Source organism: Corythoichthys intestinalis, chromosome 14, assembly GCF_030265065.1.
Source record: "Corythoichthys intestinalis isolate RoL2023-P3 chromosome 14, ASM3026506v1, whole genome shotgun sequence".
Classification (NCBI taxonomy): domain Eukaryota; kingdom Metazoa; phylum Chordata; class Actinopteri; order Syngnathiformes; family Syngnathidae; genus Corythoichthys; species Corythoichthys intestinalis.
The window spans coordinates 20,390,701-20,404,905 of record NC_080408.1 but is presented as its reverse complement, the minus strand read 5'-3'; the positions used below and the strand labels follow the sequence as shown (position 1 = coordinate 20,404,905).

Genomic DNA, 14,205 nt, shown 5'->3' with positions numbered 1-14,205 from the left:
GAGACATAGATATCAAACGCCAGAATGTAGAAAATTGATTCAAGATGTAATGTACTGTAGTTCTGTGCTAACCACTGGACCAGAGTTGATTAAAAAAAAAAAAAAAAAACTGATTACAACAATAATAATTAGTTGCAAATTTTTAGATCAGTGGTTCTTAACCTCGCTAAAGGTGCGGTAAAGGTACATGTGCATTCACGAATCCTTTGGAATTAGACAATGAAGCTTTTTTTTCTTCTTTTTTTCCCCAAATTCAAATTCAACGCCACGGGGCTAGATCTTGCATGGAGCCCCAGATCGAGGGAGATTATCAGTGGTCTTGTATGTCTTCCATTTTTTAATAATTGCTCCCACTGTTGATTTCTGTACACCAAGCGTTTTACCTATTGCAGATTCTTTCCAGCCTGGTGCAGTTTTTTTGTCTCTGGTGTCCTTCGACAGCTCTTTGGTCTTGACCATTATGGAGTTTGGAGTGTGACTGACTGAGGTTATGGACAAGTGTCTTTTATACCGATAATGAGTTAAAACAGGTGCCATTAACACAGGTAACGAGTGGAGCCTCGTTAGGCCTCGTTAGAAGAAGTTAGACCTCTTTGACAGCCAGAAATCTTGCTTGTTTGTAGGTGACCAAATACTTATTTTCCACTCTAATTTGGAAATAAATTCTTTAAAAATCAAACAATGTGATTTTCTGGGTTTTTTTTCCACATTCTGTCTCTCATGGTTGAGGTTTACCCATGTTGACAATTACAGGCCTTTCTAATCTTTTCAAGTAGGAGAACTTGCACAATTGGTGGTTGACTAAATACTTATTTGCCCCACTGTATATAGATGCCTGAAGCATTCACCAAATGCCTCAGACTTAGTCACCGATCTCGTTGGGTTTGATCGAACCCAGGTTAAAGTGATCACTCTACCTTAAATACATGTGGGCTCTAATAAACCACAATTGTTCTCTTGAACTAAAATATGATGTTAGAAACACATAAAATGTTAAATCAATGGCAATATTTTATAATATTTACTACATATTTTGACCGTTAGTTGGCGCCATGGTTTGCGGGTTCGCAGTGATGACGTCATTGGGATCTTTCCAAATGTGTAGCGTGTTCAACAATTGCTTATTGCTGCCTAAACTCGCGAAGTAAAATGCCACGATGTGCTGCTTTTGGATGCAATTTCCAGTCAAATGGAAACAAGGGGAGTGAAGTGAGTGGTCAAGGTGGAATTATTATTTTTAGTGAATAAATGTGCATAAGTGGAAGCTTCTTCCCTTTTTTGGTCCCTGTATGCACGTATCCTACCCACCACGCGTTACAACTGGCGCCCGAACATTTTGCCTGGATCCTCAGTCAAGTAAGGGACCCGTCTATTTTCTGGATCCGACGGTCCCACCACGTCTGCAATTTTGGTTTCAGATCTGTCTATTTTTTTTATTCGTCGGTCCCACAGCGGCTTTTCCGATCAGTCTATTTTGTGGAATCGACGGCCTGAACGCGGCTGCGACATTGCCATGGGATCGGTCTAATTCCTGGATCTTCAAGTGAGTAAAAAACGCGGATTTGGATTACTATTGCTATCTATTTTGTTGACTATTCTTCGTGGGAGTTTTCCCCAAATCATACCAAATAATCAAAGCATTAGGGCACGCTACAGTGACTCTGACATGGACCTTACAACAATGTTGGAGTTCGTCAGGGAAAGCTGAAATGTTTGCGTACTGCTGAGCTCCCGAGTGAAGAGTGGTCAAGGTGGAAATATTATTTTTTTGTGAATAAAATTTGCATAGGTGAACGCTTCTCCCCTTTTGGGTACTTTTATACACGTATCCTAGCTACCACGCGTTACAATGTACAAGACATGGATTACACAAGGTGTGCTATTTGGCCTGTACTGTAAGCACACGACAGCTCTGGATGCTAACAATCTACATAATTATATTGGGATAAGTTTGAAAACGCAATATGCCTAACTTGAATATCTGCTAATAAAACCGGAGTTCCCAACAGCATACACTCTCGCTCCCAACCGGAGTTCCCAACAACATACGCTCTCTCGCTCTGTTGTCATTGAGACTTTTGCCCAACTTTTGTCTTATCAGGTATTTGCTGCACGCATTTTTCCCTGAAGCTTGTCTTGTGTACGACCGACAGTGCTGTCCTGCTCCTCACTTTTCAGATCTGGTTCAAAATAGAAAGGGTAGAACCGACGACTTGTTGGGAAAGCTAACGTGTGACACGCTGGAATTTCCACAACGGGCCCGGTGACGTCACGCACTGCGACGTAACAAGAATGGCGACCTATCACTTAAAATAATTTTACAAACTTTATTAAAACAAAAACATTAAGAGGGGTTTTAATATCAAATTATTATAACTCATACTAACATTTATCTTTTAAGAATTACTTGTCTTAAAAATAGAGGATCCCTTTAAGAACCACTGCTCTAGATGACTGTTTGTGTGGATGTTCCACATGCATTAAATAAAAATAATTAAAAACTCCTCAAAATGTTCAGTCAACTTGTACTTTTTTCATCATTCCAACACCAGCAATTATCCTGTGCAAAGCTAAGTGGACTTAGCTGCCAACCTAATCTGCCATCCTGATAACTAAATAAAAAAATAAAGTTATTGTATTTCTTTTTTTTCACAGGAGGAAGATTTTGAAGATATGATATACTCAGCCGAAACTATGGAAGAACAGCATGGTCACATGTTTGACGAGGTTATCGTTAATGGAGACATCGCCATGGCCTTCAGGGAACTTAAGGCAAACCTCCAGCAGCTTGAGGAGGCACAGGTCCGCTGGATTCCAGCAGAGTGGCTTTGCTCCTCACCTACAAAGGCAAGGAGGAGTTGTGGTCTTTTAGCCGGCTGGATTTGAACACTAGCTCACTGGGGAAAGATGATGCATAGTAATGTACACCCAAGTGTAGTTTCTGTTTGTGATATTCATTTATGTCATATTTGAAATGTATTTTAATTTCTGAACAAAGCTTGTGATGACTGCAGGATGGGTTTTCCATAGAGCTGATCCCAAATGTAAAGTTAATTAGGTAACTAAACTCCATCTACCTTTTTGTCACTGTGCCAGGTTTTACTTCTGACATTTAGCTGAAATAACAGATCAAACCATTAAACTGAAAAAAAAAATGTTGGAAGGAATGGGTTTTTGTTTGTGTGTGTGAGAGTTTGGTGGGAGGGGAGGGAAGTTACAGAGCTGGTGGCTGAGCGGTACCTTTCCCTGCCAAGTTGCAAACATCAGCATGGAATTATTCTGACAGCTGCTGCACTTGAATTAAAAATGTAATGCTCACCAGAGAAATATTATTAGTAGCAGGCGTAGCGACTGTACAGTTTATATAAACAAGAAAACATTAACTTAAATCCTGCAGAAGACTGTGCACATTTTTTTAGGTGAAGTTTCCTCTGAAAACTGTTCCTTCTGGATCAGTCAAAATAAATTCACCCGCGCATTATTATCATCTGTTTTGTTGCTGAAAACTTCACTATTTTTAAGATATGCCTCATTGAACTCTTCCTAGTAGCTGGATTCCTTCACGGGGTTTCCTTCCTTGCTTGAAAGATGAAGTGTTAATGTTTTTGGGAGGGGGATTGAGCCATATGGTTTGAGGAAGGCAGCCAAAGCTTTCTTGGGGGTTCGGCTTTCACAGAAGATTAAAACCACACATTTAAAGGTGCAATACAATATGCAGTATAAGACTTACACTTCAATTACTTATTACATAGCCCTATTTTTGATCATATTTAATAATATATAATAATTATAATGATAATAATAATTATATATATTAATAGACATTAAAAATCATTCTTTGGGGAAATACCTCTAACACGGTCCTATATGATTAAACTCAGGGTGTTTAATTTCTAATTGTTTTGATTCTGTTTTTACAACAGATGTCCCGCTGACCAATAATCACGCAATTACGACAAAAGTTCTTTGTCTTCGTCCAGGTTGCCAGAGGCTTTGTAAACTAAGGTTGCAGAAATAAGACAAAGATATGTATAGACTATATGTCATGCACTTGTACTAGAAGCAGTATTGTCACAAAATACCTTATTGGCCCAAATATAAGACGGCCCTGATTATAAGACGACCCCCTTTTTTTCAAGACTGAAGTTTGAAAAAATACTTTTTGAACACCAAATTAATTTTTATACAGAAAATAATTACAGTACATCCGAAACAAATGAGTATAACAATATATTTGAGAGAAAAAGCATGTTATTTTGCCTCATTCAAATCTTAATATCTGAACATTTAAATATGTAAACTAAAGTGCACTCACATTCATAAATGAACGGCTTCTGGTTTTTGAAATGTCAATAAACCAATCTATTGTGATAAAACAACAAAAATGCCATAACTGCATTAACCATCAAAGTGAAGTCTAACTGTAACTGTAGTCTTGAAACAAATCTGAATAAGGAAAAACATTGCAATAAAAATAATGTAAACTGGTTAAACTTGAGAGTAGCTGAGATCTGTCATGAAAGAACATCGCTATAGTGGTATCTGGCGCCATCTAGCGTCGTGAATGGGGAGCGTAGCTGAGATCTGTCATGACAGAACATTGCTTTAATGATATCTGGCGCCATCTAGCGTCGTGAGTGGGTATGATGTCTAGACCGTGAATATAAGCTGACCCCCTATTTGTCAGTCTTATTTCAATGCAAAAGACACCGTCTTATATTCGGGCCAATACGGTACTTGAAAAAGTAATTCGATTACTGATCAGGCCTCAAAAAAGTAATCTAGTCACTTTACTGATTACTTTATTATCAAAGTAACTAAGTTACTTTAAAAGTAATTTATTGGTTACTTTTTACCAAGTTTTCTCCCTTTGCTGCCTCAACATAAGAACGACAACAGAAAAATGTCATCACATGTAATTGACTTTCTGATAATTGAATTTAAAGGGGCAGATCAGAATTTTTCACATAAGGCTTCGAGTTAGCGGGTGTTTAATTAGTCGATGAAGTTGCTTTCAACCACCACTGACTCGCGCTAGCTTATCCACTCAGGAGCCCTGAAACTAACAAATAACTGACAAACTGCATGATATTTGACTAATCAACCCCCCCCCCCCCCCCCCCCCCCCCGCTAACTCGAAGATTAAGCCTAATGTCAAGAATTCTAAACTTGGGGTTAGGGTTCAGAGGTTAGGGTTAACAGCATACCAGTGCCGATGAAAACAATGTAAATTGACTGCACAATAATCAACTACACACAAGTGTACTGTGCAATAAACATTGCAATAAATACAAAAGTGGGGGCAAGCGCGAATGCGCGCGCACAACCTGGAAATACGGCGTACACACACGCGGTCAATTTGGCTACAAAACGTGGTGGCAACTAAGCATTTGACACTCAGTCGGACTTACAACACATCCCAAAGATGCTAAACGAACACCTCAACTCACGGCATATATGTGGAGCAAGTATATGATGTAAACAATGTTTGCCGACTTGGAGCGATAACTACCCACCGTTGCAATGGCAAAGCTACGAAATGGCCGCACATGTAGCGGCGACAACCTATCGCTAGAACCTTCCAGAATAAAGGAAAAATACATGGAAGTTCAATGATGGAAGCACACATCAACATTCCCTTGCAAATCTCAACAAGTGGCTGCACTCAGCTCGAAAGTGCACCCGCGTTCGTCACGCCTTTCTCAGTCCTAAAACACTTAAAGAGCATACGACACCAGAAAAAAAGTCTTAAATGGCATTATTATGTGAATTAGAATCATATTTTGAGACGATTCGACTCTATACAACAATTTAGCAAAGCGCAGATGACGAGAAATTAGTCTTTTAATCTGCCAGTTAGCCACGCCTACAATTATAGGGCTTTAGCGTCCCCAACAGGTGGATGACGTCAGCGGTAGACTAGGCTCATCGGTTTTACTATTCAGCCCATTGAGTGGGAATTGTTCAGAACGAGGAAAGCGCGACGAAGACAGCTGCAAAATGTCATTGTTTCAGTCTCTCTACTCCCAATATTTTTACAGGATATTCTTTTTATCCAAGTATTTTTCCCCAATAGCTATATAAATGGCTTGAGAAGGACCAGTCAGCCCGTCGAGGGGGAACTATTCACAATGAGGAAAACGCGACGAAGAGAGCGGCAAAATGTCATTGTTTCTGTCTCTTTACTTCAATATTTTTACAGGATATTCTTTTTACCCAAGTACTTTCCCCAATTGCTAAATAAATGGCATGGTCATGACCAGTGTTGTTAATCTTACTGAAAAAAAGTAATTAATTATAGTTACAAATTACTTCTCCCAAAAATTAATTGCGTTAGTAACTCAATTACCTGAATGTAATAGTAATTAGTTACTTGGCAAAGTAATTGGTGCTAATTACTTTTTTTTTTCCCCTCAAAAAAAAAAAAAAAAAAAAAAAAAATTGGCCACACTATGTGAAGTTTTTTGTGAAGGTTTTTGGTACAATTGGCCCAAGCCCAATTCTTTACCCTAATTTACCCTTTACCCTGAATCAACTGTTAAAAGTTGTTAAAATTGCTCCCATTATTGCATTTGTTCCCTTCTCTCTACTTTCGACATATGAAAGTTTTAAAACTGTTTCATCATTTAAAGATAGATTCAAGTCAAGATTTTGCCGATTTAGAAGTATTTTAGATAAAAAGTTACTTAGGTTCGCTAGGAAGGTTCTCTACAACAGAGCCGTCCTAAAAAGTCTACTGCTTTAAGATGGCGGCTGTCTACTAACGCATTTAGTGCCATGCAGTGTTGTTAATTGTACTTTAAAAAAGTAATTAATTACAGTTACAAATTACTTCTCCCAAAAAGTAATTGCGTTAGTAACTCAGTTACCTGAATGTAAGAGTAATTAGTTACTTGGCAAAGTAACTAGTGATATATATTTTTTTTTCTCAAAAAAAAAACAAAAACAAAAAAAAACACAGGTCACACAATGTGAAGCTTAAAGGGTTTGGGGGACAACTGGCCCTAGCCCAATTCTTTAGCCTCAACTTAACTACACAAAAGGGTATTGCGATAACTAGCTAGTAACCTTTGCTATGTGTGGAAGTCATTTAAAGTTGTGAATCAATCGTTAAAGTTGTTAAAATTTCTCCCGTTATTGCATTAGTTCCCTTCTGTCTACTTTAAACATGTGTAAGTTTTAAAACTGTTTCATCATTTAAAGATAGATTTAAGTTAAGATTTTGCCGATTTAGGAGCATTTTAGATTTTAAAAAAATTACTTAGGTTCGCTAGGAAGGATCTCTACATCAGGGCCTTCCTGAGAGGTCTACTGCTTTAAGATGGCGGCTGTTTACAAACGCATGTAGTCCTTAAAACATGTTGGCAATGCAGCAGTGTCTGTCATTTGCATCTAGTTCTATAATATGATATCTACTGTGTCATGTGGGTGTAGTTTGTCGGCTATGGCTGCAGTCAGGTATTATTTGAGCCACCTAGCATCGCGGTTGCAACGGCGTCTTCCCCACTCCTGCTCTGCTCTCGTCCCCGTGAGTCCGTTTCTCTCAGACTTTTTTTTTATTCAACCAACTTAGTAACGCATAGTAACGCACGCCTTTCCCGCCTCAGTAACGGTAACGGCGTTGCCAAGATGACAAAAGTAATTAATTAGATTACTCATTACTGAAAAAAATAACGCCGTTAGTAACGCCGTTATATTGTAACGCCGTTATTAACAACACTGGTCATGACAAATAACAATCTTGTGCTAAATGGAATATAAAATAATAAAAATCCATTTATTCAAGACGACATGGCAAAATTACTCCATAATGGTCAAAACAGTCGACTTTACCTTTACTGTCACACCTCCCGAACGATATTTTATGACACCTAAATCGGACATATGTCATTTCCCTTCCCCGGCTTCGGAGAATGTAAACAGACCAGAAGGAGCGACAGCTAGCCGACATGCTAACCCGAACCGAGGGATGTTTCAAAGTCTTCGAAGTGGAAAATCACACATAACTAGCCTGGATTATTTGACATGACGACCCGGTTGTCGAGTTTCTTTGCGGATCGGCAAACCGCCCGGCGGAGAGCAATTTACAGTTCGTTCGCTGGAGGAGGGTGGCTGGAATTGTAGTGCAGCTAACGTGCTAACAGCTAACTGCTAATGGGCATGAGGACAGCTTTTTACATGCCTATCAATGATCAAACGTAAGTAGTCCTTTATTTAAAGGAATTTTATAGTGTTTACTTTGTAATCACTGTATTCGTATTTGACATAATACAAAACAAGATGTTTACTCACTTCCTTGTAAGTCCAATGGTCCCACAGTAAATATCCACGGTGAATGGGAACCTTTTGAAACTCCAAAAAGGCGCATACGCCTCTCCCGCATACAGAATGATTTTTCTGCAGCCGTTTGGCTGGCGTGATGCAAAAAATAAAAGTATTAATCCGCAAAATCAGCTGAATCCTTCGTCCTCATACACAACAGTACACTGTAGTGTGAAGAGGACGTCTTCTACCGTACACGTCACAGCGCCCTCCTCCTCAATGCGAGACCGAAGCCGGAAGTCACTCATTTTCCTGGCGCGGGATTAAAAAAACTAAATAAATATAGCGATCGCTTCCACACACATCCAAGCGATCCATATCATTCAGGAGCATAAAATACCGCGTGTATTATGAAATAAACATGCTTTTTCGTGTCACAAGCACTTTAAAGCACGTGACTCGAGACCAAAACAGGAAGTAACTACGAGCAGTTACCATGGAAATTAACCTTTGGGAACCTTTCTAGCATTTCTATTCAAAATGCTCTTCGTACATGATTATAATATATTTCATTCTACATAAATTATGAAGCAATCACAAAATAGTCACGCCCAGACACTAAGGAAATTAACTTTAATCAGATCACTGGCTTGGAAAAATGAACGCATTAGGTCGTTATTGAAAGAAAGTAATCAGATTATGGTTTAGTCGCTGACAACACTAACTAGAAGTATGTTTACTCATACCACAAGAACGTGTACGTAATTGTCCTCAACTATGGTCACTTGTACTATAAGTACGTGAACTTGTACTACAAATATATTGTTTTTGCGTACACTTAAAACATAAGCACGTGTACTTGCGTGAACTTTTACTACAAGTATGTGTACTTGCGTGAACTTGTATTACACGTATGTGTACTACAAGTAGAGCCTACGTGTACTTGCATGTACTACAAGTACCTGTACTTACGTGTAATTGTCCTACAAATATGTGTTTTTGCATGCACTTAAACCAGAACCACGTGTTCTTGCGTGTCCTTGCACTACATTTGTACGACAAGTATGTATACTTATGTACTTGTACCAGTAGAAAGTTTACTTGTGTGTATTTGTACTACATTTGTACTTCAAGTACATGTACTTGTACTGCAAGTGTGTGTACTTGCCTGCACCTGTACTACAAGTAAGTGTACTTGTACTAAAAACGTGTGCTTGCATACAGTTGTGGTCAAAAGTTTACATACACTTGTGAAGAACATAATGTCATGGCTCTCTTGAGTTTCCAGTTATTTCTACAACTCTGATTTTTCTCTGATAGAGTGATTGGAACAGATACTTCTTTGTCACAAAAAACATTCATGAAGTTTGGTTCTTTTATGACTTTATTATGGGTGAACAGAAAAAAGTGATCAAATCTGTTGGGTCAAAAATATACATACAGCAGCACTAATATTTGGTAACATGCCCCTTGGCCATTTTCACTTCAATTAGGCGCTTTTGGTAGCCATCCACAAGCTTCTGGTTGAATCTTTGACCACTCCTCTTGACAGAATTGGTACAGTTCAGTTAAATTTGATGGCTTTCTGACATGGACTTGTTTCTTCAGCATTGTCCACAAGTTCTCAATGGGGTTTAAGTCAGGGCTTTGGAAAGGCCATTCGAAAACCTTAAATCTAGCCTGATTTAGCCATTCCATTACCACTTTTGATGTGTGTTTGGGGTCATTGTCCTGTTGGAACACCCAACTGCGCCTAAGACCCAATCTTCGGGCTGATGACTTTAGGTTATCTTGAAGAATTTGAAGGTAATCCTCCTTCTTCATTATCCCATTTACTCTCTGTAAAGCACCAGTTCCATTGGCAGCAAAACAGCCCCACAGCATAATACTATCACCACCGTGCTTGACGGTAGGCATGGTGTACTTGGGGTAAAGGCCTCACCTTTTCTCCTCCAAACATATTGCTGGGCATTGTGGCCAAACAGCTCGATTTTTGTTTCGTCTGACCACAGAACTTTCCACCAGAAGGTCTTATCTTTGTCCATGTGATCAGCAGCAAACTTCAGTCGAGCCTTAAGGTGCCGCTTTTGGAGCAAAGGCTTCCTTTTTGCACGGCAGTCTCTCAGTCCATGGAGATGCAAAACACTGTGGACACTGACACCTGTGTTCCAGCAGCTTCTAATTCTTGGCAGATCTACTTTTTGGTGATTCTCGGTTGAATCTTCACCCTTCTAATCAACTTTCTCTCAGCAGCAGGTGATAGGTTGCGTTTTTATTCCTGATCGTGGCAGTGACAAAACAGTGCCATGCACTTTTTACTTACAAACAATTGTTTGCACTGTTGCTCTTGGGACCTGCAGCTGCTTTGAAATGGCTCCAAGTGACTTTCCTGACTTCTTTAAGTCAATGATTCGCTTTTTCAGATCCATGCTGAGCTCCTTTGACTTTCCCGTTGTAGCGTTTGTGGGCATTTGCATCCAGTGATTTAAATGGCCTCAGAGAAGTCAAAATTGCTAATTCGTGTTGCTGTATGTATATTTTTGACCCAGCAGATTTGATCACTTTTTCTGTTAACCCATAATGAAGTCATAAAAGAACCAAACTTCATGAATGTTTTTCGTGACAAAGAAGTATCTGTTCCAATCACTCTATCGGAGAAAAATCAGAGTTGTAGTAATAACTGGAAACTCAAGAGAGCCATGACATTATGTTCTTCACAAGTGTATGTAAACTTTTGACCACAACTGTACTTGTTCTACAAGTATACTGACCAGCACAGCAAAGCTTCGCATGCAATTTCTCCATGAATTGCATTTTCTAGTTTCTGACTGAAACGCACCATTGGTATGATAACACAGCTTGATTCTTCATCGGAACCACTTATCTGGCAGCCCATAGAGGAAGGGGATGTTGTGAGCTTCAATAGTTTGATCATGGTTGCAGTACCATTTTTGGCCACCAGTCTTACATATTGCTCCTTTAAGGACCACGAGGGTCTGCAATAATGGATTAGACATCAGGGATCGTAAACAAACCGTCAATTGTCATTTATTGCTACACTATAGCTTCAGTATTCAAGTAGAGCAAAGATGGAAGGGGTGAGATGCATCAGTTGGGCGATATGTCTGATCGCTGAAACAGTCCAAGCAATTTGTCAAAAGACAAGCACCAGCCCCTCCAATGCAAGACGCAAAGTCCAACCTCAGCAGAACGTGACAGCATGATTTCATCACAGCACTGACAATCTGCAGGCACCTTCTGAGGTCATTACGCTGCCATTAAGACAGCAGCTCGATCCAATGAAAACCTGGTGTTTTATGTTCGCTGCAACTCCAATTTCATTCACTACACAGAAAAATAATGATGTCAATGGGGTTTGGGATAATTTGGCTCAATACATGTGAATGCCGGGTCAAAAGTATGAAAAAATAAACAAGATTAATGTTGAACAATATCTTCATCAGGGAATGATATTAAACACAGCTTGGTAAATATGAGTTCAGAAAGATCTGTTTTGTGTAGTAGAATAATAGACACATTGAAATGAAAATGTATAACCTCAAATGGGAATATCCTTATATACTCCTACATAGTTTGTGGTTGAGCAAAATATGAATGCTGGCTCACAATTGAGCCCATCAGCAAACTCAAGGGAGATGCTGCTGTATAAATGTCACTGCATTAGGACTACATGTCTCTTGTTTCATTAATAACTAATCCACAGAAAAGAAAAAATTGGATTGAATGAGCACTGTCTGTCGCATAAACTTGGAAAGCGAGCAACAAGGAATTCATATGAAAGAAAATATCTTTCAACTAACATCCCGTCCTTCTGGCAAAACCTTTTACAAGATCGCTAACGTTGTTCTTCAACAATCCCTGGCTCAATAAAGGTTATGCTGGAACAGAAAAGAATATTGCCGAAACGTCTCGCAATATTGAGAAAATATTTTGAGTAAAACAAATTGAAAATGGACAAGACTATGTTTAATTAAAAAGTTTATCAGGATAGATGGGGCTGAACATTTTTGTCCATGAAGTGCAAAAACATAATAAATCACAATGAAGGCATACTCAGTCATCAGACTTTAGCCAAAATTCCTCTTATATTTCCTGAAATATAATGAGGCTTTCCAGTGTTTTGTTTTGTTCTCTTTTTTTGGGGTCAAAAATACAAAGCCTGACCCGTGCTTTAATCTACATATCAATGTTTGCCAAAAGTAGTTTTTAGTGATGACCTTTTCCAATTTTGTGAAAACACTTTATGTACCATTTGTATAATCTTGACAGTTGATAGGCAACAGAGGAAGGAAAACACAATGGTGTTTTTTTGAGAGCAATGTTTAAACTCCAGCTCCAGCTTTTTATGCGGACTTTGCATGGTTTCCCAGTGCATGTGTTGCTTTTCACATTCCAAAACATGCATGCTGTGTTGACTGAATCCTCCAAATTCTCTATTGGTGTGATTGTGTGCAGAAGAGGTTATCTAACTATACAGTGCTGCTCAAAAGTTTGTGAACCCCCTCAACATTTTGGAATTTTCTATTATTTCAACCTGATTTCCTAATCAATCAATTCAGTAGTTTTTTTTTATTTTTTTAACAGTTGTGTTGTCGAGACTAAATTAAAAAGAGTTTTCATCAACTGATGTAGGTGCAAAATTGAACTGTTTGGTCACAACCAAAACCGCCATGTCTGGCGAAAAGTCAACACTGCATACCACCAAAAGAACCTTCTCCCAACAGTGAAGCATGGAGGTGGGAATGTCAAGATCTGGGCTTGCTTTTCATCCTCAGGACCTGGACAACTCCACATAGTCCAGGGAATCATGAATTCTGAGGAATATTGTCAAATCCTAGAACATAACCTGACGCCATCTGTTTTGAAGTTAAAGCTTGGCAGAAGGTGGATCATGCAACATGATAATGATCCAAAGCATTCCAGCAATACAACCAAGGAATGGCTGAAAAAGAAGAAGATTCGTGTTCTGGACTGGCCCAGTCAAAGTCCTGACCTAAATCCCATTGAAATGCTGTGGCACGACCTGAAGCGAGCAGTTCATGCCAGACGCCCATCAAACCTCTCTCAACTGACTGCGTTCTGCAAGGAAGAATGGGCAAAAATCCCCCAAAGTAGATGTGAGAGGCTGATTAGTCACTACAGAAACCGTTTGGTTGAGGTAATCTCTGCAAAAGGAGGCGCAATATCCTATTAACTGAAGGGGTTCACATACTTTTGCACACATGATATCTGAGTTTTTCTTAAATCAACCACTTTTGTTAAATAAAGAATGACAATATAACTATTTCTTTTGTTTCAGTCCATTATTTGGAATGTCAGTATTGTGGATTTGGGTATAACTTAACATTTAATAAGGTTATTTTAGTTTTTTTTACAAAAAATCTGACCATCGCTGTGGGGTTCACAAACTTTCGAGCAGCACTGTATATGCCCTGCGATTGGCTTGACACCAGTTTACGGGGTACCTCGCCACTAGCCAATACCCTTGTCAGAGGTGGGTTGAGAAGCCAAAAATTGTACTCAAGTAAGAGTAGCGTTACTTCAAAATAATATTACTCAAGTAAAAGTAAAAGTAGTCATCCAAAAAATGTACTCAAGTACAAGTAAAAAATTATTTGGTAAAAAGAATACTCAAGTAATGAGCAACATTGTGAGTAGCTGCTTATATTTTTGCTGGACTTCTTTTTTTTTTTTAAATAATGATATTTTTTTCTGAGCAAAGTAATCCATATGAACTGTTGTCATAATGATACTGTTCAATGACCCATTACATAACCACGCTAAGCCAAAGAAATACCAAAAAAAAAAAATCATTATATTCCGACGAGAGAAAAAAAAATTACATAAATGAAGCATTATTCGTCCAAAGAGCATGAGTGCCCTCTGGTGAAGAAAATAGTTCCTAGTTTGAATTGTGACAAT

The 14,205-nt window shown here is 38.8% G+C and overlaps 1 protein-coding gene across 2 annotated transcripts in view; it reads left to right on the top strand.

Moving 5' to 3' along the window:
- The window catches only part of LOC130930153 (MAGUK p55 subfamily member 7-like), a 68,221-nt gene extending 65,135 nt beyond the window's left edge, over positions 1 to 3,086 (top strand). For both annotated transcript variants that reach the window (XM_057857910.1, XM_057857909.1), the window contains one exon: positions 2,656 to 3,086. In XM_057857910.1, coding sequence (XP_057713893.1) covers positions 2,656 to 2,886 — 231 coding nt within the window. In that variant the 3' untranslated portion in view covers positions 2,887 to 3,086. The remainder of the gene's footprint in view (positions 1 to 2,655) is intronic.
- The last annotated feature ends 11,119 nt before the right edge of the window (positions 3,087 to 14,205 follow it).